The sequence below is a fragment of the Pecten maximus genome, chromosome 16 (genome assembly GCF_902652985.1).
Source record: "Pecten maximus chromosome 16, xPecMax1.1, whole genome shotgun sequence".
Taxonomy (NCBI): domain Eukaryota; kingdom Metazoa; phylum Mollusca; class Bivalvia; order Pectinida; family Pectinidae; genus Pecten; species Pecten maximus.
In genome coordinates, this window is record NC_047030.1 from 22,752,331 (window position 1) to 22,778,391 (window position 26,061).

Genomic DNA, 26,061 nt, shown 5'->3' on the forward strand with positions numbered 1-26,061 from the left:
ACAGCAAGGCCCACAGTTTGACATGATACATATCCAAATTTTATCAAGTTATTTCTATTAAATAACACCCTAGTAGGGATGTATAGCCTTGTAAAATATCAACTGTTTTGGCTGGATTTGCTGTTTAGATGCCCCTTAATAATGGGCAAAGGCGAGAAAATCCCACAGAAAAATATTGAAACGAAGCTGTAGACAGGCGAGAAAACAAATATACAAAATGTTGCTATAGATACGATTGATTTATTTTGCAGTTTTAACATATCCTCAAATAATAGACTGAAAGACAAACCTCAAGTAGGGTTCTGACGTTAGTCACCATTAAAACACTCAATGGGAGACAGAAGGCATGTTCTCCTAAATCTTTATCTGACGAGTTCCCGAAAGACGAAACAGTTGTTCGAGGCAGTTAGATACATATTTGGCTCTGCTGTATCTAAATCCCAAATGGTAACGAAAGGTGTTAATATCTGGTGTGTCTTTTTTACAACCCTTTTATATAGAAATGTGTTAATATATTGTGTGTATAGATAGAAGTTATATTCGACTATAAGAAGTCATTAAGGCTGAAGATGCAAAGCTTTTATCGATATTTAGTCATATCATACAGTTTTTTATGTATATTCAACTAGATTTTAAGAATTATCAAGTTGCCATCAAGTTGGATTTGGCGCTGAGATATAAAAAACAAAAAATGAACAATTGTAGCTTAACGGAGAGATACGTATGTTGGTATTAAAAAATGAATATGCATGCCGTACGTATCACACAGGTTGTTAAGTTTTCATTTTAAGTTTACTCTGATTAAATGTTACACACGGTATTTACTGATAATGGACATTGCGTGAGGTCAATATGGTGTTATACCAACCCGATAGAATCAAATATTAACAGAAACAAAATCCCGAGGTCAATGATAAATATCCAACCAAGTTGTTATGATACCATATTAACCGAATCAAAGGTCCTTAAATGAATGGAAGTGTATTATAATTATCTTGAAATTTACATAGGCCAATTGTGACTTCACAAATGCTATGACTTCAAAAACGGTACTCAGTTTGTTCTAAAAATAGAAACATCAGGTAAATACTCACGAGAACATTAGAGTTGTTTAAAAGGTCATTTATTTATGACAGATGCACTCTTGCGAGTTTACAATTTCCCCTTAATAAACATGAAAATAATGTTTCATACTATATAAATCCACGGTATATTTATTAAATATAATTTTTAACAACAAAGATGATGTAAATTATGAAAAATACTGAATAACATACATGCTTACACAGAAAGGTATTCTATATATCATTGACCAATTCAAGTCAAAGATTAAGGGCGGGATAAAAAGGAATGATTTTCACAAGTAAAAACGTCCACAGAATGCAGTAAATGACAGATAGAAAACATAGGTGGAGATGCACGTGCAAACGTTTTGTGAATGCAAATGGCGGTGCGCGGCCGGAATCCCTACTGAGCAGGTTACATCATTGACTGGTCAATAGACTCGTAATATGACGGACAATGGTAGGCACCACATTTACAGCGTTCTGATTAGCATATCTAACAAATCACCTTCCTAACGTAATTAAAAGAATTGCCAGACGAAATTAATTTCACTGCCTGTTTGTGCCGGAAGTCTTTATAGGGTACTCAAAAACCCCATAAAGCTGGCTCCTATATTGACTCTGAATGATACTTCCTGCTGTTAGTAAATTGTTCACAAAAATCAATAGTTAAGGCTATTCTCATTGTCGATGTAAATACGATTTTGACATGTGACGCATGCATGCTCGTAGTGTTAATTGAGTTCTCTCGTTGGTCAGTTAATATACTTCAATAATGAGACAATGCGGATCTTTATCACCTGTCCATCCTATGTAATAAACTTTGATATATTCGAACTCTGTTTTGAGCTGGTATAGGGAGCTCTCTTGTTTTCGGTTTTCGTTTCCGTAACTGACATACCATTTGGACGAGTGTTTTTCTGAAGTCACTACTCATGGTGCAATACAATAGAAAGTTGATGGCATTGTTGATTAGTGCTATTATATCCATTGCGTCACCAAGTGGAATATAAACATGCTCGAAGAAACCTTTTAGGAAAAGGCTCAGAAGGATTAGAATTCCCTGTGGAAGTTCTGTAACTACAAACAATATGATAACGACCAATAACATATATGTTGTTTTTGTGGTGTCGTAGGATTTCTGCGGAAGTAGGTTATTGTTTGTCCACATCCGGCGTTTTACTATCATTGTGTTACGTAGCGTTCGTAAAAGAATCCCTCCATAAGCTGTGATAAGAACACACGGCAGAAATTTTGCCATGACGCTATATAATAGCAAGTTTATCATCACCACCGGTTTGACGTCAGCGGTTCCTAGATGAAAATCCTCCAGTATGTAAATGGAAGAGTTTTCCGATAACGGCACCAGCTTGTTGGAGACAAAATTTGGAACTAATAATAAAACAGAACATATATATATAACGAAAACTACTATTCTCGCTCGGATTTTTCTTCGCATGTGTGTAAGACTTCCCTTAGCGGGCGACTGAATGTGAACATATCGAAAGATAGCCAGTGCCACGCCTAGCCATATTGAGACCGTGTGTGTCGTGGCAGTGAAATTGATGTGGAATAACAGAAAACGCATCCAGGGTAGGCTGTTCTTCTCCTTGGACACTGTATAAGGCGAAAAAGAGCAGTAGTAATGTACAGCGAAAGGAACGTATGACATCATCGTCAGCAGGTCCGAAACAGCCATCCACGTGAGAATAAAGTTGATAGGTGTCCTCATATGGCGTCTCGTTAACACTGTAATATTAATCAAATTGGAGGGTATTCCGAACAGACACACAACCAAACTAACGTAACCATGGTAGTACATGTAGTTAGCGCTGACCATCTCTAAAGCTTCGTTTCTGAACGTGTCCATGGCGCTAAAGTTCACATTGATGGCCGGTTCCTGAGACATTTTTCAGCTCTTGTGCAAAACGTTTCAATAAATCATTTCCACATCACGTGACATTATATGTATGGATGCTGTTACACCATCATGGTCGGAATGGTCGGGAAATATCTGCAAAAAAAGAAAAGATGGAAAAAATTGATTAAAATTTGAAATGAATCAATAGATATCTCAGGTATACGAATACCCTAGTCAATTAGGTCATGACCTTTACGGGTGTGACGTTTCATTACCCCATCCAATAGTTGAGACGGGATTTAATCAACAATTCCTTCATTGCACGTCAATTGTCTGCTATATATGTAAGGTCAATGTTTTGCACATCAGATTTCAGCTTTGATAAGTCTTAGTCATTTTTTACCACTGGGCGAGTGCTTTTGCTTAAGGACAATTTGTTCCAATATCATTTCTATAATTCTGTCGCTTTATCAAGCAAAGCGAAGATTACCTGCCGTACGAGGGTTAATCGATATGTGAGCCCCGTATTGAAGGAGGTACTCAAGGATGTTCTTTTTAAGTCCTACTATTCTCTGACTATATAGGGCAGTGTACCCAAGGACTGGTCTCATTTAGTTACTTTATATCGACGAGGTAGCATTCTAAAGTAAAGAAGACAAGCGGATTTTGCAAAATGGGCAAAATCGGTTAGGGTAAGGGTGAAAGAGTCTGTCATTGCCATGGCTGCCATTCACGATTGTGGCTTTAAATTGATTGAGCATCCGCCTTATTCGCATGATCTCGCTCCATCAGACTTTCATCTATCTACAAAACTGAAAACTGCTATTTCAGACACCCTAACCCTAACGTTAACCCTAACCCTAACATGCAGTGGATGACTTTCTGAACAGCCAAGAAAAGGAGTTCTATAAAAGTGGCACTGAGGCCCTTAAACACCGCTGGCAAAAGTGTATAGATACTGAAGGGAATTATGAAGAAAAATAATACAATATATCCGGCAAAATCAAATCCTTCAATATGAGGCTCACAACTTATCAATCAGCCCTCGTAGATGTCGGGTCTCAGGACCCTTTGTTTTACATTAACATTGACATCGTGATTATACACAAATTATCACAGAAATTCCAAAACAGTGATAAGAAAGGTTGAACCAATCGTTGACATTTTGTTTTAATTAGAGAAATATAAATGTTTATGGATATTAACAAAAAAAAATAGCATTCACAGAACGATATTGTACCTTTTTTTGCAAACCTAAAATTATAATACAGCCTAGATACGGTAGATTAAAGACCACCAGCTTCGCAAACATGGCTACTGCCAAATTTACAGCTTTGGACCATGGTTGTTCACGCCGATTTAGTAGGGATTGTAAAACAATCGAAGATGGCAGCTTGAAGAGGAAATGGACTCCGCCCCTCACACTAATTGACCAATCAATGAAACTTATTTGCATAATATCAACAACCAATGATTATTCTGCCTTGAATTGACTCTTCAAAAATATGGAACGTCAATTTCATCGTACATGTATTATGATGTATGCATTCAATTCCAATTTGATGATTTTCCTAGAACTTCATACGTACGATGTATACGTATTTTTGTTGATGATTATTTTTTTCTATTATTGGAAATAAATAAAAAGTGGATACAGCTGAAATAAGAACTAACATAAGTCTGATTATATTGTGTATATTTCTTTTCTATATTGTGTATATTTTTATCCTGGCCGTTCCAAGTTGTTCATATTGTATCTTTTGAAAAAAAAATAGAATAAAAAGCAATACAAAAATCAAACAAAAAAACAACAAAGTATAGAATATGTTTTGTTTTGAGGATACAATTATCAGAAGGTTTGATCAGGGGATCCATACTTTATCGTCTGTTTCTAAATCAACACCGTAGTCGTATTGCGTCAAAAACAAATAGGAAATTAATGCTTGTTGACGTAAAGGTAGCAATGTAAGTAATCCAATCTCGATGGAATTATGTCCATAACAATAGTATTGTTTTACACCATGACAGTGTCGTACCAATCTATTGGAGAGATAAATGTATGTATATTGGCATTATTTAATGTAAAAATAAAATTAACATCACAGTTATAGTGATATCGAACTTCAACATTTTATATTCAATAACAATTCTATATAAAGAAATATATATAAAGACATAAAAAAAACACCAAAAAACAAGACTTCGCCGCTAGGCCTTTCTGCCCTCTCAGGCTTCTTCGGGTGGCTCCACCTGAAGAAGCCTGAGAGGGCAGAAAGGCCTAACGGCAAACTCTTGTTTTTTGTTGTTGTTATTTTGACGTTAACTTTCGCAAAGATAGATTCCTTTTTCTTATATATATGAAAGTACTAAAGACGTGTTGTTCAGTTTTTCTTTTTCTTTATGTATTACTTCACCCGTAGGAATCATAATTAATAATTCTATTATAAATACATGTATATTTTATGTAATTAGTAATGCCTCGATAGAATATAATACATTTATTAAAAGTCGAGAGCAGATAATTAAAATATTTAACACACATCTCAGTGAAAAGTATTTTGAACGATCTCGAAAGGATTTAGCTTTGCAGTAGGAGGAATTTTAAGCTCCACAATGATTCCATTTCAGTGCTAATACGTTGATCTATACTCGAGTTTTTACAATTTCACAGAGGAATATATTTGTCAATAAGCAAAAAAAACAACAACATTGAAACATAGTGTTATTGGTCTTTTGGGAGTTTTCGAATGATTTCGAGAAATTCTTGTGGTTCAGATGAGCTAGTGTCAGATTGTTGACGCCATTTTGTTTCGTTGCAACTTTGTTTACTAGGATTCAAAAGTTGTCACCATGTAGATCAATTATTGATGAAGCCGCGATAGATTGATCAAAAGCATAATTTTATCAGAATGATTTTTGTGCCCGTGAAATTCAATAAAATGGTATCTTTAGCGCATTTCAAAGCATTGGCGATGTCTTTGCTTAAGATAACATCATCTTTGAAAAGTGAATATTGATTATCGGCCTGTTACATTTAGAAGCACATTCCAGATAATCCGGTCCAAAACTAAACGGAACAGTTCGTCTATATTACTTTCAAAGAGTAAATATATATTATCGGAAAGAAAAAAGGAAAATCAACAATGGTTCATTTGTGAAAACTGTCAAACAAATCTGTTTACCACCTTTTTACGGGTTTTACTCACTGTGACACCAATTGGTATTTATATATAACATTGATGTAATACAACGAATAACTTTCACAGGCCGCCATATGTGATCTTCCATGGAACGTGTCCGACGAATCGGTCCGTCCATACAGAAGGTAGCGTTCCATTTAACAGAAAGAAATTGGAATGTATGTTCTGCAAATTGAACCACACTATTGGATATTCTAAATCTGGGCTAGAAAATAATGGTCAGTGACATTAGTAATTGCAAGTCTTGCTCTCTTCGGTATGGCGTAGATCTATCGGTGTAATTGTAAATTGTGCCTAGAAAACGGCAAATGAATACATGAAGAAAAAAAACCACACAAAAACAACAACAACAACAAGCAAGCAAACAATCACCCCCCCCCCCCCCCCCCCCCCCCCCAAAAAAAAACCCACTACAAACGATGGTTTTTGCATAGACTTATTTTTCTTTCACCAAAGCTTAGGATATTCCTTGATCTTTATCAGTTTCTGTTTTTTAATGTCGAGTTGTGATTGATAATGATTTGTTTATTCTCACGAAGGCACACCACGCTATCAAACAAATGGATGTAAATAAACGCAATGAGGAGGTCAAATTCTTTCGTTGGACATTTATAATCAATAGAAGAAGTCTCTGCTCAAAAAATTAAAATAAATGAATAAAAATAAGAAATACAAAAGTGGCACGGGAACGGTTAGCGACTCTTCCTTGTTGTATTCTCATCACTGACTGGTCAATCTAATTCGTGTGTTTAAGTTTGCTGGTTAAATATACTCAATGATAAAGCAAAACATTTACCTATAATTGTACCAGTAGCTATGATTTCTTTCCATTAAGTGCTATGATATAATAGCATACATAAAAGTATTTAATGTCTTTGTTGCACGTAATAGTCGAAGAGATGATATATAGTATCAACTGTAAGAATAGTAACCTTTCCCTTTCATTTAGAGATCGCTCTCTTTTGCTTCTCTGCTCCTGAAAACACGATTCCTTTATTCGACAAAAAAGCAGCTCCCACCAATTCCACATTTCCTGTAATTGTAGTGAAGTTCAAGGGCGACAGATTTGGAAATGCAAAAGATACATCGATGGCGAAGATGCGCTGATTAAAGTAAGAAAACCTATTTTGGTACGGTGTTATTTCAACATTCCAGGCGACATGCCGAGTGCCTTACACAATGAAAGAAATTCTCTGCAGTGTTCGTTGCTTAGAGACGGGCGAGTTGTTTGCAAGCGACATGGAATTAAATGTTACTTGTATGCCAGTGCTTTTAAAAATAAACAATTATATGCAAGCTATATATTTTCCCCATCATAATGTCAGTTGCATTCCAATAACATTTTCTAAATATACTCTGCTCTTCATTTCCAATAGTAATTATCAATGCATTTTTGCATTTTGCAGTAGATTGTCTTATTTGTGTTTAGTAAGCAACTGCTCTAGTCAATTAAATTTATACTCAGCAGTCTGCTGGAAAGGAAACAGACATTTATGTTTGGATGATGTGCTATTTTGAATGACATTATTAATCCAATCGATACGAATTCTTTTGAGTTGGTCGAATTTAAAAGGAGGAAATGGTGTGACACTCATTATATAACACTCCCAGGGGTATTATATAGGCATATCTTGAGAAAATAAAATAAAATAAAAATCTAGAAAAAAATCTAGAAAAAAAGAATGACAGAAAAAAACAATTTTTATATTTTCTGTTAAGGATTTCAACAGATTTGAGCCCTATTTTAGTCGTGCGAAAGTCACAGTGGTCGAGGTTTAATTTTATGTAATCAAAAACCTCGATTGATAGTAAGTCCCCTTCTTTGCCAGCCTTCGGTTTCTGTCATAGTTGTCAACAGCTAAAAAAGAGCAAGATGATTAAGACCAAAGGAGGATGTATTTGACACGAACCATTATTTCTTTTACGATATGCGATGTATACTTGCTTGTTGGTATTCATGTTCGTTCTATTCAAGATATTATCTGACCTATATTTACATGCCACATGGCGGTTGTAGATGCTTTTCTCTTTTGATATACCTTATTCATCTCGCATCGTTTTGAACTTAAAAGTTATTTGTACAAGTCTTTATTTTCTTGATATTTTGCTAACATCTTGCCTTTGTTTTACTATGTTCGCATTTAAGAATTTGACTTGGATTGGACCTGGATTTGTATGGCGGATGTAGTCGATTTGACCTAGATTTGTATGGCGGGTGTCGTCGATTTGACCTAGATTTGTATGGCGGGTGTCGTCGATTTGACCTAGATTTGTATGGCGGGTGTAGTCGATTTGACCTAGATTTGTATGGCGGGTGTAGTCGATTTGACCTAGATTTGTATGGCGGGTGTAGTCGATTTGACCTAGATTTGTATGGCGGGTGTCGCCGTGACCTAGATTTGTATGGCGGGTGTAGTCAATGAAGAACACGCTTACCCTTACAGAACACACTATCTTATTACCCTTGCTTTAATTTCTGTTTTCAAGGATCTCTTTACACACCCGTATTTTTGCTCATTTGAAAAAATCTCTCTTGTTATGATTAATCGATTTTCAGTAAGAATTACGGTTTAGTTATTATGTTGGTATTTCCTGCTGCTACGTTTGATCAGGTAGGAGTTAGAATTGTGCGTTTGAATTAAGTTGATGTCTGCTCGTCAATGTTCTCCATGTAGGTTTCGAACTCGCAACCAAGAGGTAGAGGGCTTGTTATAAAGTGTCGGGATACCTTAACTACTCAGCCACCGCGGCCCCGACTTTTATGAATTAAAGATGCTATAATATTTGATGGAAACGGGATAAGCTGTGTCTGTACTTATTTGCGCCAAACATTCAACGTTCTCTAAGATATTTTCTTGTCCTACATATCCGATATCCATACAATGCTTGATATTACCGAGCCTCAGCTTCATAAATATTCCTTAACAGAAATAATGTTTTAACATATAATTTCCCATGGGAAAGCATTTAAGAATTTAGAGGTTTTGTTTTCACTAAGATTTCCCATTTAAATCCCATAGTGATTTTATATTAAAGGAACATTGATTAAACCCTGAAAAGATCAGATAGTCTTGTGTCATCTTGTACAGGTCCAGGAATGGAATAGTACATTTGTTTAAATAAACGACATGTTTACTCTTTCGGGGACAAACGTTCCTTTCAAAATACTTTTAAAAATATCTTTTTTAAACAATTTACCCGTATAATGTGTTTTATATAGGTACGAGGGATGATTGATATGTTTTGAGCCTCGTATTGAAGGAGGTACTCAAGGATTTTTAAGTCCTACTATTCCCTGACTATATAGGACCGTGTACCCAAGGACTGGTCTCATTTAGTTAATTTAAATCGGTGAAAAAAAGGTTTAACACCTAAGGATATCCATAATATGGTAGCAACACTAGGGAAATATGCCCCTTCATATGCTACGGTGAAAAGGTGGGTGGTGGAATTTAGGCGCGGCCGACAACGTCCTGGAAGGCCTGTCAATGTTGCAAGCCCAGAAACGGTCAATAAAATTCATGATAGTGTTATGACTGACAAAAGGGACAAACAATCAATGGCACATATTGTGCTTCACTTCTGAGGCAGTTACGGGAAAATATTAAACTTAACCGCCGCGGAAAGCTCACGAAAGTTGTGTTATTTCATCAGGACAATGCTCCTGTTCACAAGTCGGTCATTGCCATGGCTGTCATTTACGATTGTGGCTTTAAATTGATTGAGCATCCGCCTTATTCACCTGATCTCGGTCCATCAGACATTAATCTATTTCCGAAACTGAAAGCAGCTATTTCAGGCACCCACTTTCTGTCCGGTGATGACGTCATTCATGTAATGGATGACTTTCTGAACAGCCTAGAAAAGGAGTTCTCTAAAAGTGGCATTGAGGCCCTCAAACACCGCTGGCAAAAGTGAATAGATACTGCATGGGATTGTGTTGAAAAATAATACAACATGTCCGGTAAAATTCAAATCCTTCAGTATGAGGCTCACAACTTATCAATTAGCCCTCGTATATAAGACGTCATGCCATTTAATCGACGAAACCTATTGACGTAAAATGTTTTCTGTGATTATTTTACTTACCGCTGACTATCTTGTATTTGTAAAATGTTTTTCATAACCAGTATACTGTCCTTTTATAAAATAATATGCTATTTTCTACTAGCATATACAAAGTAGTTATTGAAGATCATGTAGTACATTGCCCGTTGGCTTAACTTTAATCCCCTTCAAACAAAATCTGAAATCGTTACATATTCCATGTGACGATGTATTGACTAAACACGGTCCCTTTTTTATAAAGGATCTGTACACAGACAACAAATATCAAATTATATGTTTCTATTGATTCTGTTACGTGTGATGATGTGTACAGTATATATATCACGAACAGTAATCTGAGGAATCACGTCTGTCTTGTCTTTAGTATGAGACTCAAATTGGCTTTCACAATGTTATACAAAGTAGTATGATAACATAAAAGAATATTTTTATTAGAAATGTTAGTGGTAGACTATATCCCGTTTGTAGTTTTAAGTTATTTTATGACTATATATCAGGAGATTGTTCACTCTAATCTATTTTATAACATACAGCTACAAAAATCAAAGCGAAGCATAAAAATTAACAGAAAATACTAAAATAAAATAATGAGGTCAGCAGGAAATGAGGCTTCAGATTATCATTATAAACACAAGTCATCAGCACAGGGATAGAATATAGGGGGGAAATATTGGCTGTGTATCATACTTTTCTCTTCAAGTAAAGGATCGAATGTTAGGGTTAGGGACTGTATCCAATACACTGTAAGCTTACCTTTGCCAGGAACAACCGTTGCATGATCACTGCATACAGCTGAAAACAGATATTAGAACTGTTGAAGCTACAGTGTTAATAACGTCAAAGAGATGAAAAAAGACACACAATGTATCAACACCTTTCAATGCAAATTGAAGGTTTCTACAGCCAACATGAGCTGAACTGCATCATGCAATGGTTTCGTCCTTCTGGTCATCCTCAGTAATGCTAAGGGTCTAAAGTGTTGATAACTCGACGGAGGCTAAAATATATCGAGAGAGAGAGAGATGGCAAAATCTAAATTGGGTAATACCATAAATCCATAAATCAATACCTTTCATAATTTGTAGCTTTGTATCGCAAAAGAACGTCAAATATATGTAACATTCTTATCAGTTTCGGTAATGAATTAAAATATGGCATACAGGTTAGAGCGAACGTCGGGGAATAAAGTCCACCATCAGTGTCTAACACCTGCTTCTATCTTAAAACTTCTTTTTTTCATCATTTTTAGTTTTGCTATTACTGGAATTAGCAAACTACTTCATCATATTTACAGTATCACCTGGGTATTTTCTCCAAACGGAAGGTGTCTTCAATATTATCTATGTTCCATGTACAATGTACTGATCATTTTATTTTCATATGAAAACTATGAAAATAAAAAGGCGTAAAGAGAAACAATTCATTTTAATAAGGATTGCGTTTACAGAAGTATAGTTACATTCTGGTCACCTGATCAAAATATGACGTCATTTGGACGCCATATTCACAAATCTAAAAATAATTCAGATTTGTAAGATTTTGTAAATTTGTACCATTTTACAAGTAATACGTGTTAATGATACCGAGCTAGTAACTGGATACCCCACCAGTCCTATATTGAGGGAACTATTGTAATAGACTCAACATAGATAAACAACAATGGATAAACTAGAACAAAGGGACGATTTATATGGAAACCTTTGACACATTACACAGAGAATGAGTCCAGGTGTTCGATTCTTTGAATGTCTTCCACATTGTCGACGACACCCGTCCAAACATGTCATGTCATGACGCGTAATAGAACTCCCACTATTTCCGTTATACTACGATATCACCTGTATTTTGATTAAAGACAAGCTTTTGATGTCAACGAAATGGCTTGTTGACATTGATCTATGTATGATTAACCTATATTAACTGGCTGGTGTGTAATTTGTATCGTGATATTTCTAATTAACATTACCGTACTTTGAGAATTGTACTCGCATTCATTCGGAATATCACAGAAACATTACACATTGCCCAGCGATACCTGTAGCCATTAGTCTAGGTACATGTCTCATACTGGAACAAAATGCCATTGTCTTTGTCAAGAGGATCCGATCTATATTTTGGATTTCAGGCAGAAATCTGAGATATTTCATTGATAATCATCATGTGTGATATTTGAAAAAAAATATATATATATATAGCGATACCTGTGATTTTTGAAAAAACAAACAATAAACAAAACAAAAAAAAAACGTGTTGGTATTGAATTCTTAGATTTGTAGTTATGGTATATTTCTTAATTTCCAAGAATATTGAAAATTGATTGATTCTGATGTTAAAATGTAGAAACAACGATAAAAATACAGTGATTATAAGTCAACTTCAGTAGTGAAATGTGAAGAAAATGATTAACATGAAATCTCTTTAAAATGATAGTGATGATTGATAACATCTACTAATTCATATTGGCCAGTAGACAATATTTGCCAGCAGACCCCCCGCCCCCTACCCCACCCCACCCCCAAAACGAACCCCTTTTAGAACTCTCTACGGCACACACAAAGTAGAAAAACAACAAGGGATACTGACAAAGTGACGAAAACGGCCATTCTAACTCAAAATCGATATAACGAGTGCAGGTTATAGGAACAAAAATATAGATTTTCAAGGAGCACTAGAAAATTCCGGGCGAGCAATCGTCTTCTACTCCATCAACGACACCCGCCATACAAATTTAGGCCAGGTCTGGAATAACATACTTAATTGTCAATCTGCATATCTCTAATTGCTATTTGACAAAATTTGTCACCATTCAACATCTATGACGGAAATCGTAATTCTGATGACAGGTCATTAACACCTAATTAGCTGCGCCATGTTAACACGGTATGTTGGGTAAACAAAATTTCCGAGCGACGGAAATTGTATCTGTAAGGAACGTTGTAATTAAAGAAGTTTTGATTTCATCGGTGTAATTAATTGATTTCATCAGTGTATGTAATTGATTTCGTCTGTGTATGTCATTGATTTCATCAGTGTTTGTAATACATTTCATCAGTGTATATTGTTAATTTCATCAGTGTAAGTAAATGATTTCATTAGTGTATGTAATTGATTTCAACAGTGTATGCAATTGATTTCTTCTGTGTATGTAATTGATTTCATCAGTGTAATTGATTTCAGTGTATGTAATTGATTTCATAAGTGTCAATAATTAATTTCATCAGTATATATAATTAGATTCATCAGTGTATGTAATTGATTTCATCAGTGTATTTAATTTATTTCATCGGTGTATTTAATTTATTTAATCAGTGCAAGTAATTAATTTCATCAGTGTATAATTAAGCAAAGGAAATGATCAATACGATAGAAATATAATATTTTTGTAGATGACTTGAAATTTAATTACTGCTTTCATCACTGTATATTATTGATTTCATCAGTGTATATAATTAAGCAAAGGAAATGATCAACAATATAAACCATATCTTTGTAAGATATGGCTCGAACTGTAACAAATATTGTAATTGACAATTTTAATATACCTATAATTACGGCAGGAGGATCGGTAATAGACATATTGTCTCGCGCTAACGATAATGTACGCCTGACATGACACTACCTATGTGTTTCATGTACAGGTCACGCGGGGATCGTGTATACAATTACAACAACATAGATGATTAAATTTGATTTGTTAGCTATTTACATCATAGACTCGGGACACACTATCTAACGGGTATTAATATTTACAGTGATGATTTGATGTGTTTAATCTCAGCTACCAGAGTCATTGACGCAGCCTTGGCAACAGGTTGGCAGAGATTCTAGGCAATATTAATCAGAGCTTCATTTTCATCCTTACACAAACTCATAGTTACTAATACAGATTGCAAAAGGTTTGAACACTTGATTAGAAATCGTGTCTGTGCAAATAAACAGTTCATTTTCGGGCTGTAATTAAATCAACATTAACGCAAAACACGCGAATTAGATTGCAAGAAAAGAAAATGACCGAGTTTTAAAAATGTAGCTTTAGGTGCTTCAGATGAAACGTTTCCTGCATAAAATATTGGGATTCATTTGTAAGACCGTTACCAGATTATATGCCTATAGGAAGCTCAAATCAATGATTTTTTTCTTTTGACCGATATCTTTACATAGTTGGTAATATTCGCTGGGGTTTAACTCCACTGAATACGCTGTCATAAAGGTTATGAAAATGCTAACTCCCTTGATTTTTAATCTCTGTTAACATGTTTTATTGCAAAATTTTACTAAGCAAAATGCTTCAAATGTTATTTCCCAGAATAAGTAATAAACATATTGATATATATTTAAATTACGGGGTCTTTTGCGCCTCCCTTTCAGAATTTAACACTTCAATTGTTTTGACCTTGCTTACTTATTACCCTTAACATCACCGACTAGTCCTAGAAGGACGAAAAAGCTGTATGTATCCATAGCACCACTGACGAGTCATAGAAGGATGAAACAGCTGTATGATGTCACTAACTTTACTGGCAAATCATAAGCATCACTGACGAGTTCTAGAAGGATGAAACAGCTGTATGATGTCCCTAACATCACTGATGAATCATAGAAAGTCAAAATAGCTGTATGATGTCCCTAGCAGCACAGACGACACATAGAAGGACGAAAACATCACTAAGGAATCCTAAAAGACCTAAACATGTGTATGCTATCACTAGCATCACTGACGAGTTCTAGAAGGACGAAACAGCTGTATAATGCAGTTCAACTCATTTCAACTCTGATGTATCGAGCTCTGAATTTACTTTGAAATGTGCTTAACTTTGTGTGTCTCTTGCAAAATCCCAAGAGAAACCGAGAAAGCATTAGTACGTCGTTGTTGACATCGAATGTCTCTCGAGGTTTCAACAAGAGATTAAGAAGTATAGTACAAAACAACACGTTATATAACGGAAGATACATCTACTCGCCAATCCCAACACCAACTTATCAAAATATATACAGGACAAGATGATCAACCAAATAATCACCGGTGATGCGATGTACAATGAAACCAGTTCAACCCGTGGAAGAACCCTTCGACCAACTTATTCATTTTCGCGTGTTCATGCCTAACGATTTTTCACGGCGATTTAATTTCGCTCATTTTTAATCGCCTGCAAAATACGCGAAAATTAATCGCACGTGAAGATTAGTTGATTTATAGTATTGATATACCAAAGAGAAAACTGGTCATGTAATATAAACCTCTCACTTCATAAAATTCTTTCCTAATTTTGGAAATGGTTCTCCTTTTAGGCTCTATATTTCAACAAAGATGAACTGAAGTGGTATGATATTCATGCAATGCTATTACAGAAGCATCACTTGAATTGAGAAACATGTGACTTCGTCATATCGTCCTTGTATATATATGGGGCGTTAATGAGGTGATAAACGCAGCTGGACACGAGAAGCGTGCTTTGGTCACATGTTATGAATATAGTTGGAATAAGAATAAATTGAACGGGTCGTCAGGTGTCACAGTGGTTTCACCTAGGCGGCCGGGTTTCCATTCCCCGATCGGACGTGAAAAGGTATGGGGTCACCTACCCGACTACGTGGGTTTTCCCCGGATTCTACGGTTTCCTCCCACAGTAAGAGCCCCCTCATTGCGCTTCAATCAAGATGCAGAAGCGTGATTAATATAAGTGTATATAACTTTTGCAATTGTTGTAAAATAAATAAAGTTTGCATTCACGTGTGATAAAGATGTTTTGTTTTAATTAAACACATGTGTGATAGCATTATATTGAGATTACATCGACTGAAGAAAAAAATAAATTTACAGAACATCGACTTGTCGAGGGAACTATGTTTAGTCTGTCCAAAAACTCTTACTAACAATGACCTAATGCTTGTATTGAGATGATGGTCAGTGTCAAAAGGTTTTACGTCAAATTAATGGATGTGATTGAATTTTCTGATCTTACGAAACCAGTTTATTTTCGTAAGACGCAATATCATTACTTAGAAAATTACATTTGTTAATCATTTCTTATTTTTGGTTTGATGTTATACGTGGTAGATAAGAGAGCGAGATATGAGATATCGCGAAATATTCTCTGTCTCAACATAGATTGTTGGTAGAAGGAAACGCGGAAAACACTTAAAGGAAGATTGGAATTTAATCATGTTTAAGTCAATGTTTAAGAGTTAGAGCTCTCGAGACGCTGTTCTTGGTAACCAGAAACCTGCTCTGTCCTTCAAAATTAAAACAGAGAAATAATAAAAAGTTTGGTAGATGCATATAATATATGTAAATTGTGTCAAAGTTTTTTATATATATATATAAGGCAGGCGAATTTCAACTCAGACGATGTATTTATCTCTACAGAGATAATCGCGCGACGTCATATAATTATTCTGATGTCATTAATTACCAATTATTAATTACAGGTTTCCTGTAAAATACATGGCATAGCAATGTAACATGGTGGAACAAGGCAGATATGTGATAAGTATTTAATGTCTTCTGTCAGTGTTAAATATGTCGACATGTAATTTGACTTTAAAGTGATATATCAAGTTTGCAAATTATAGCTTGTGTAAACTAAATTGATTATCCATAAATAGATAAATATTTTACATCTCCCTTTTTTTTCTTTTTCTTTTTCAAAATAAAGAACATTGATGGTATCATTAAATGATACCGACACTGTAGTTGCAATGTTACCCTCATGAAGATAAATCGTTCTTAATAATTAGTGATTAAATACTAACTAATGAATTACTGCTAATTGCGTACTGCATTCATAAAATGTATGATACATACGTTATATATGTATAACTCCACAGCCTAATAACAGTCAGTCGATGTGATTTCTGTAAACAAAACACCACTTAAATAATTCCAGGATCACACACACTTCAAACTGCAATCTGCATTACGTCCGCTGTTAATTATAACGATTAAGCGAACTTTGTCCATGTTCATATAAAACTACGAAACAATCCAATTCCACAATCACCTTCATGTCAATACGCCTCCCGAGTATCTAAGCTATCGATCAGTGGCTGTTCACTGCCAAAAGCCCAAGCTTTATAGAACCTTCGTACGAAGTTCTGAGCATGCGCGACATTTGGACATGTAGTACGTCCTTGGCGTGGATGCGTTTTTATTCTTTTTAATCTGAGTGCCAAATAAAACCTCATTGTTATCTAAATACAATTTCTCCAATAACAAAAAGTGTATCACCTGAAAGTCACATGTTACCTAGGAATTAAGGATGTATGCTACCAAGGATTACGTTAAACACTCACATGAGAACAGTCCTTTTAAATGTCATTTTAAATTTTCAGCCAGTTCTTCGTATTTCGATAAACCTTTTTGGAATTATCTATTACATAACTTCCAAGTATATTTATCAATATATTGACCCCATTGTTAACTACTATTGTACCAACATACAACATTCTCATCCCAACTCTTAATCGATAAAACGAGATTTGCATTGAAACCTTAGCGTAAGTATTAGGAGAATAAGACCATGCGTTCCAAAGTGTAAGCGTCTTCTGTTCGTCGAATACTGCAGTGTAAATCTTGGTCAAATCCTGGTTAAGTTACATCTACCGAATGAGAACAATGGTGGTGACAAATAGACAACCAGGCATATTATCAAGTATCACACAGGGCCAACTTCATTTCACGCGAGGAAATCGACCGTAAAATGTGTCCCTGGTCTTCATAAACCCGTATATGTCTCTCGAAATCCCTTATTGTTTTTTCCTAGTTGTTGACATCTGTTTAGGTAATCATGATATCAGGAGCAAGTCCTTGAATTTGGAATCAATTGGGGCAGGATAATACCAAATGAATGGAAGGCGGGGATGTTGCTATCTAAAAAGGGAAAATTAACATTTCGGAAATTGAAATCATGACGCTAATCATACAGATTAGTTGTTAGCTTTTACTGGTTATGTAAGGATCTAGGTGAGCGGCTGATGTTGAAAAGTCTGCAGTGTACTTGGTTCCAAATTGTTTTTATGTTTCAAGTTCTGCTTTTTTTTCGTTTGTTTTGCCACAATTGCCAAAACAGTTTTGAAAATTACATGAATATGCAACGACCACGATTAGATGTGATGCATTTTTATGATGTTTGGCATGAGTAGCGAAATTAACCTGGTTCAGTGTCTAACCGTTCCTCTATTTTGATGACCTTTACATGAAACACATTATCTCTGTATGCGAAATTAAAGGACAACGCAGAACATGGTCAGATTAACAATAGATCAAAAGCACTGAAGCAAGAATACTGATATAGGAGACGAGATAGACGCCCAACACACAACGACGTATTTCTATATCGTGGAGGTCATTGGACGCTAAATGTGTATTGTGTAGCTTAACGAGAAAATTATATCGTGGACGTCATATTGGACAATCAATGTATATTGTGTATTTCAATATCGTAGAGGTCATTGGACGCTCGATGTTAATTGTGTATGACCATTTCATCAGGCGCTCAATATTCATCGTCTATGATCATGCCATCGGACGCCCAATGTGTGTTGTGTAACTTAGCGAGAAAATGATATCATAGACGTCATATTTGATGATCAATGTATATTGTGTATTTACATGTCGTAGAGGTCATTGGACGTTCGATGTTAAATGTGTATGACCATTCCATTAGATGTTCGATATCCATCGTCCGTGATCATGTCATCGGACGCTCGATGTTCATTGGCTATTACCATGTCATCGGACGCTCGATGTTCATTGGCTATTACCATGTCATCGGACGCTCGATGTTCATTGGCTATTACCATGTCATTGGACGCTCGATGTTCATTGGCTATTACCATGTCATAGGACGCTCGATTTTCATTGGCTATTACCGTGTCATCGGACGCTCGATTTTCATTGGCTATTGCCATGTCATCGGATGCTCGATGTTCATTGGCTATTACCATGTTATAGGACGCTCGATGTTCATTTTGTATGACCATTCCTTGCCTTTTAATTCCAAAACGCAGATTCTTCGGCATCTTTTTCACTTGATACCGGGACAGATCGAAAGAGGCAGGGTGCGTAAGTCATTAAAATTGTATTATATCTATGTAATACCGATAAAGTTTATGCTATAATTCTTACGAAAACAAGGATACGTTATCAGAAATTATTAACTAACTGTAGCAATATTGTTTCAATACCATATAAAAAAAAATAGAATTTGAATCGAAAAAAAAAATGGCGGCATATTGACAAGAAAAAAAATGGTGATGTTTGATTTTACCAGGATTTTACTTGGCTATTCAACTTTGTGGCCAGCAGAAAACAACATTCACTGTATTTTTTTGAAACAGGCTATAACAGTAGATAAATATAACCGAAAGTTATATTTGTGTACCTGACGACCGGCGCCATTATGACCGGCGCCCCTGACGACCGCCGCTCCTGACGACACCTAAGACAAAGATTGGTAAATGGACACGGACGGACGTGACAGGTTGTCAGACAAACAAGCTAGATTCTAGATCTAGTGAGGAAATGTCAGCTGAATTTGTACATGACACGCAAAGATGAAATATTAAAAGTAATCGTACGGGAATTGGGTAACAACACGTTAGACGGCTCCAGCAGGTTATGATGTAACGACGACGTTCACCGCCAAGGTCAAGGAGAAAGCAACGACAACGCCAATTATCCCACCTATGTAAATGAATGAGATGTGATCAGGGTTCCAAATAAAGAAATAACATGATATTTTCCCCATCATTTTGATAAAAAATGAAGCATGTATTTCAACATATGTTAGTACTGAATTACAAGAGTGTATAATGCTTTAGGTCTGTGTTTTCAATATGGCCAACTATTCATGCTATTTTTTAAAGTAATGATAATGCAATTTTTTAAAGTAATCATATTAATAAAACAAATGGGATTAATTTATGTATAGTTCTAAATGAGGAAGTTAATTAAACTCGGACCAATACGGCAGATTTCGACGTGATAACTAGGGCAATAATGATAACACCACTACCATAATATAATACACAAACAATGCATAGATATCATTGCGCTATTGTTATAGACTGTCATGGGCGATACCAGATTGGCTGTTGTTTTGACTAACAACAACCTATTATTTGCCCTAGTTTGTTAGAGGCATGGCATGCAAGAAAAACCCTAAGATTTTTCAAGGCAAAAGTTCAAGTGCTAAATGGGGCTGAACCTTTTGTTTTCGACCAATGTAAGGCTAGAATCAATATCATCTTAAGCTCGACATGGTAATTACAGAGTATTATTCGGTTAACCAACGAATCAAATGTTTAAGGCGTTGTTGCTAATTGATTTAACGTTAAATAATGTTGTGAGGGGGTAAGTACTCTTTGATAGAGCTCTGCAAATTGTGTCCATCTGTTACCATAGCAACGGCACTCTGGCAATCGTATTAGATGTGTGTATACGTTGTACCTTTAAAATGTCGGTATTATGTATATATTTGTACCAGACAGCTTATCACTGTTTCTGAATACTTAATCGTGACGAAGCTGTTCTAAGTTGAAAATAACCGATTGATATGCGAGTAGCACGGTAAATGAGACAACATCATGGTTATTGATATTCTTAACGTGCTACCATTTCTCGTTTCAGTACATCCAAAGCTGATTTAAGTCTTATACAATTTTGTCTCTGGAGCAAAATTAATGAATATGGCTACTGACTAAAATCAAATTTCTAAAGTTTGATAATGTTTGTTTGTTTCTATTTCGTATTATGGTGTTCATGATACATTCATGCGTAAAGTTATTATAGGAGGCGACCACAAACCTCGAAATATGTCAAAATCACGATCAGGAGGTGAAAAAGACCAATGATTTCAAGAGTTTGTCTAATTTTCAATATTAGAATGAATTAAATAGTGACAATTTATAATAATTTGGAGTTATATATACCGCTATATCACAGCAACATAGCCGGCTCCATGGGGAGCATACAGCCGGAGCTGCCATTTCGGCGCTAACAGCTAACACATGACAATTCTTGCACATCCCATAACAGGTACACGTATCATTCTCAGGTTACCGATACTTATGTTTTATTAATGAACAGTCAGTTCACGGTTAGAAACTGTCATTATCAGATCCTATATGTGTCCCCGTCGTTAATGCAGATACAAAATTAATTTAATCAAGATAATATTTGGGATTATTTTTCACCACAGCTACAACAAAACATCACTTCAAAGGTCGAGACAAGGTTTTATAAAAGTTACCCCCTATGATAAGTAATAAGTAAATTTTAAATTCTGTGTTTATTGTATTTTTGTATTTTAATACATTTGAAACTCCACCGTCAGAAGTATTGTATATGCGGAGCAATATTTAGCATTAAGCGATGAATTTTTATTATATGTTATGTTTGCAATCATTCAAGGCTCCGCACTTTCATTGACAGTACATATATTATGGTTGGATAATTATAACGTTCAAATGTGATCTAGTATCTTCAGAAACAACAATCGGAAAACCACTCGGGCTTTTCCGTGATATCTTCGGAAATGTCTGGAAAATATTACGGAAAGGCCCGAGTTGTTTTAACGATTGCCAAAGCGCTAGGTAGACAAAATCATCCAGTGGTATGTTTAAACTGTCTAGTTTGGCAGTGGCACTGTTTAGTTAATTATAGATTACTTCTGGCTGTACTTCAGTATAAAACGGTTACTTCTGATGGAAACTGTCACTACTCTCCTGAGCCTCGCTGTTCAACACAGACAAGTTCTACACCTTTCCTTCACCGATGGTCTATTGTTGCACGATGTGCTATATTGATCGCGATCATCGCCACAGATTAAAAAAGTTAAGCCAGTACATAATCTGGTGTGAAGATACAATTACAGTCCAAATTCTGTGTCAACACATGCGATATGTACAATAACAAATACTACATTGTATATATTATAATATAACATAAAGAGTTATACACAATATATACACTGTATTTGATACAACATAACAAATGCATTATCATAAACACATATAAAAGGTGTTCTACAACCTATACAATGTATAAGTACATATTGTACACAACCTTTGCAATGTAATATTACACAAACTATACCATGTAGTATTGCATTTTAAGTTTGTTATCAGATGTCGATTGGTCTACATTCTAAGTGTTATTCCATATGATGTAGAATTGCACTCAGTGACAGAGGGGAAGACACTTTAATGCCTTGTGGAGATATCTTCATGTCTTTTTGGCGGTTTTTATTTGGTAACCCCACATTGGCCTATTATTTTATGTTTGATGTAAGTGATATTTGGGATATATGAGTATTTCACCTTATAATGTTTTATTATCACGTTTTGGTAATTAATAAATGTTTTTTCACTCTCTGTGAGGGTGGCCTTATTCATTCAATACAGTTGTTTAGTTGTTTCTTTTAAGTGTGGAGATGCATACAACACCGTTTCGTGCGATCGAGCGAGTGTTCTGTGATGTCACCCAATTTCTGCCAATCAGATTGGTCACATTCATGTTTTGCGACAGTGCAATGTGATGTTTTCTCAAAGAAGCGGTATTGACGTTATGGAACAAGATGCAGTTTAAATGACACGTGGTCATACCTTTAGCATTCTTTGGTTTTGATAATGAAGTGTAATGAAAATGTTATGACACTTTGTTTCTATCGAAATGATGCTGAATTGTGTTGGTGGTCTTCGCTCCATAAATCTTCATTACGACAGAAACAAAATGCCATCATTGTATATAATATCATACACATATACAAAAGGTATTTTTCTACAACCTATACAATGTATAAATACACAACTTATACAATGTATCATTACACAACATATACAATGTATAAATACACAACTTATACAATGTATCAATACACAACCTTATACATTGTATCATTACACTACCTATACAATGTATCAATACACAACCTATAAAATGTGTAATAACACAACATATACAGTGTATCATTACACAATCTATAAATGCAGTATAACACAACATTTATAATGTATCATTACACAACCTCTACAATGTATTATTATGCAGTCTATACAATGTATTTTACATAATCTATACAATGTAATATTACACAACATATAGAATGTATTATTTTCACAACATAAACCATCATTACACAAGCTATTCAATGTATTATTACACAAATGTTACACAGCCTATACAATGTATTACTACAGAACCAATGCAAAGTTATATGTGTAATTCGTTTTGAAGATATAATCAGGATTAGGATATGTCTGGACGAAAGGCTACTTCATTCTGAACCATTTCGCCAATGTTTGATTGGATTGTCTAGATAAAGCTTCCAGGCTCAAAGAAAATCATTCCGACTAGACGAGGGACGTGTGGCGAGAAAGTACTAGTGCTACCGAGTGCACTTTTGTCTTATTTGTGCCGAAAGTTTTCTGACACATGCGTAATACATCATGGTGGACATGTATAATGTATCATTAGTATCGGTATGGTCGATGGTACCGTCTATTCCCTAGCCTCGATCTCCACACGTAGCCATTGATTTCAACATTTTCTCTGATATCCTCCATTGTAACTATGAAGATATACTGTTTAGTGAAGAACATGTGTTTCCCATTTCTTGAACAGTGCAGAATTCTCAAAGGAGCATGTATCTCACTAGCTCTCCTATCTATTTTTATTTCACATGGAAATGGCAAATATAATTTTACGCGGAAATTCGACGTATTGTTCAGAAGATAAAAAAAACAAAACAAAATCATTTATTATCTTGTCAGACGTCAGAACACATCTTTATTCTACTGTAGTTTATTTTTCTTCTGACTCTGTCTTTTTTCTCTCATATTAGAGTCGGGAGCTGGTTGTAACCTTTTGGGAATATTGATTGGTTTTATTGAATCAGTCAAGCGTATCTTTAACTACTTCAGCAATGATCATGTAGTACATGTATCTATATCAAATTAAGTGAAAGTTATCATTTTTAAAAAAATGTATAGAATATGGAAGAATGCTCACTCTTAATGCAATTCCTTTCAGTATCTATAATGGTTTTTTTTATTTGTTTCGTTTTTTTTTCTGTGTTTTTTCTGTTTTTTGTTTTTTTTGTGTGTTTGCGATGCTTTCCTGGTGGTCAACATAACATCGCCACAAAATATATGCAACTAGTCACTGTTGACAACATCTCATCAGTATACACAGATGCTAGGTACATCTAGGTATTTGTTAAGGTGTTTATAAAAGGCAGTCCCTCACAACCATGTTGACAAGTACATTTTAGCCCGTAAGCTTCTTATAAAACCAATGTTGGTTGTAAACTCCGCAGCATTTGGATCCAACCCACTTATTTTGAAACACATCAGACAAAATGGAGACAAGGTCTCTTTTAACTATTCTAACAAGCTCTTCAGTCAAATGAAAACAAATTGTCTAGGATTGTACACAGGCAATAACTAAATATAGTTTTCCTAGAATTTATCCCTCACAGCTTCCAAATAGCAGACAGACGACTCTCATTTCTGGTTACAATTATCGCGAATGAGTATTATATTTCTGTAACGTGACATTCAAATGAGGAAAAAGCAGAGTATGAGATGTCACTGGACACAACATACTGTCACTAATCATCAATACACGTGGAAATGGTATGGAGATATTGTATAATATATATATCTGTTTAATCCTATATTGATCGAGATATTACATTGACATAGTTTAACATATAAAATGCCTTGTCATGGCATTTATAATAACTATGAATACAACAGCAAGACAGCTCAATGCTATCTTTATATTTTTGATATTTTGTATTTTTGTATTTTCTAAACCGCTTTGTCTTCAAATGAAATAAGTTATTTTTTAAAATAGGACAACCGTTCTGACTGAGCTGTCGCTACGGGAATGTTGAATAGTAGTTTGTTTGTCATGCCAACGTAAATATTACATTTTCAAACAAAAACAAAAAACAAAACACAAAAAAACAGGGAAAATGTTGATAATTGTATGAACATGTAGCATAGCCTTTGCGTCATATTCCAAAAGAAAAAGCTACATTCTCTAATAAAAACAAGTCTATTCGTCTCTGTTACAGTCTAGAAAACAAAAGTTTCGTAGTAAAATGATACTTTGGCGTCGTCTCTTTCGTATTTGTGTAGAAAACCTGCGTTTTTTTTATGGGAAATAGCTATGATTTGTACCTGAGATTGTAAGCGTAAATAAATGGCTATCATAGTCTGCTCTTCTTGTCTGGCTTCAAAATGAAACTATGAGTGGTATTTAGATTAGCAGTTTCATCACTTATGCCTCGACACGCAACATTTTCTTAGTAAGAAAATCGATAATCTAATCCTATGTTCTAAAGAATAAAATCACCAGTCTGCAAATCGTACTGTTCCAGCTAACCATTTCAGGAATGACAACAAAGAATATAAAATGTCAGATAGAATCTAATATTTCATTCACATTTATATGTCTATCCCATTATTTAAAGTTCGATTCTTCCACAGTTAGTATAATTATATTATCTGTGATGCTGAGGTAAATTAATTGTATTAATATTGCAATTGCAAGGAATTCATCCCAATTTGTAAATAAGAAAGTGCGTGTATTGGTTTATGGCCTCTTGTGTGTATATCAGACGCCTTTATTCGAATATCATAAAGATATGTAAGCATAGGTCTTTCTGTGGGATTATTGAATTTCCCAGCAAAGTAGCATGGATACATGATGCAGGAAGATCCCCATTGATTAAAAAACCTATTCTATTTGTTTAATAGTAGGCTTTATTAAGTCTTGATTACATATTGAGTCAACGACTCGTCTTACATATGGTCAAGTAAAATGTACATTATTTACAACAATAGTGTTTCTTTTTAT

At 35.0% G+C, this 26,061-nt stretch overlaps 2 protein-coding genes across 3 annotated transcripts; both read right to left on the reverse strand.

Moving 5' to 3' along the window:
• Positions 1-252: 252 nt before the first annotated feature.
• Positions 253-17,220, reverse strand: LOC117314707 (sex peptide receptor-like). 2 transcript variants are annotated; one of them, XM_033868797.1, is made up of 3 exons: positions 16,999-17,220; positions 10,947-10,985; positions 253-3,078 (listed from the first exon to the last, which is right to left on the reverse strand). In XM_033868797.1, the coding sequence occupies exon 3, from the start codon at positions 2,971-2,973 to the stop codon at positions 1,861-1,863; it is 1,113 nt and encodes a 370-aa protein (XP_033724688.1). In that variant the 5' UTR covers positions 2,974-3,078; positions 10,947-10,985; positions 16,999-17,220; the 3' UTR covers positions 253-1,860. The 2 variants fall into 2 exon arrangements, with proteins under 2 accessions (XP_033724688.1, XP_033724687.1); XM_033868796.1 differs by lacking the exon at positions 16,999-17,220 and adding an exon at positions 15,777-15,810.
• A 1,613-nt stretch (positions 17,221-18,833) lies between these two features.
• Positions 18,834-19,214, reverse strand: LOC117344703 (histidine-rich protein PFHRP-III-like). Its single transcript, XM_033907532.1, has one exon. The coding sequence runs from the start codon at positions 19,212-19,214 to the stop codon at positions 18,834-18,836; it is 381 nt and encodes a 126-aa protein (XP_033763423.1).
• Between the last annotated feature and the right edge of the window lie 6,847 nt (positions 19,215-26,061).

Bases quoted from the DNA above. Each gene is read 5' to 3' on its own strand.
- LOC117314707 (XM_033868797.1), bottom strand. From the start codon at position 2,973: ATGTCTCAGGAACCGGCCATCAATGTGAACTTTAGCGCCATGGACACG.
- LOC117344703 (XM_033907532.1), bottom strand. From the start codon at position 19,214: ATGCCGAAGAATCTGCGTTTTGGAATTAAAAGGCAAGGAATGGTCATA.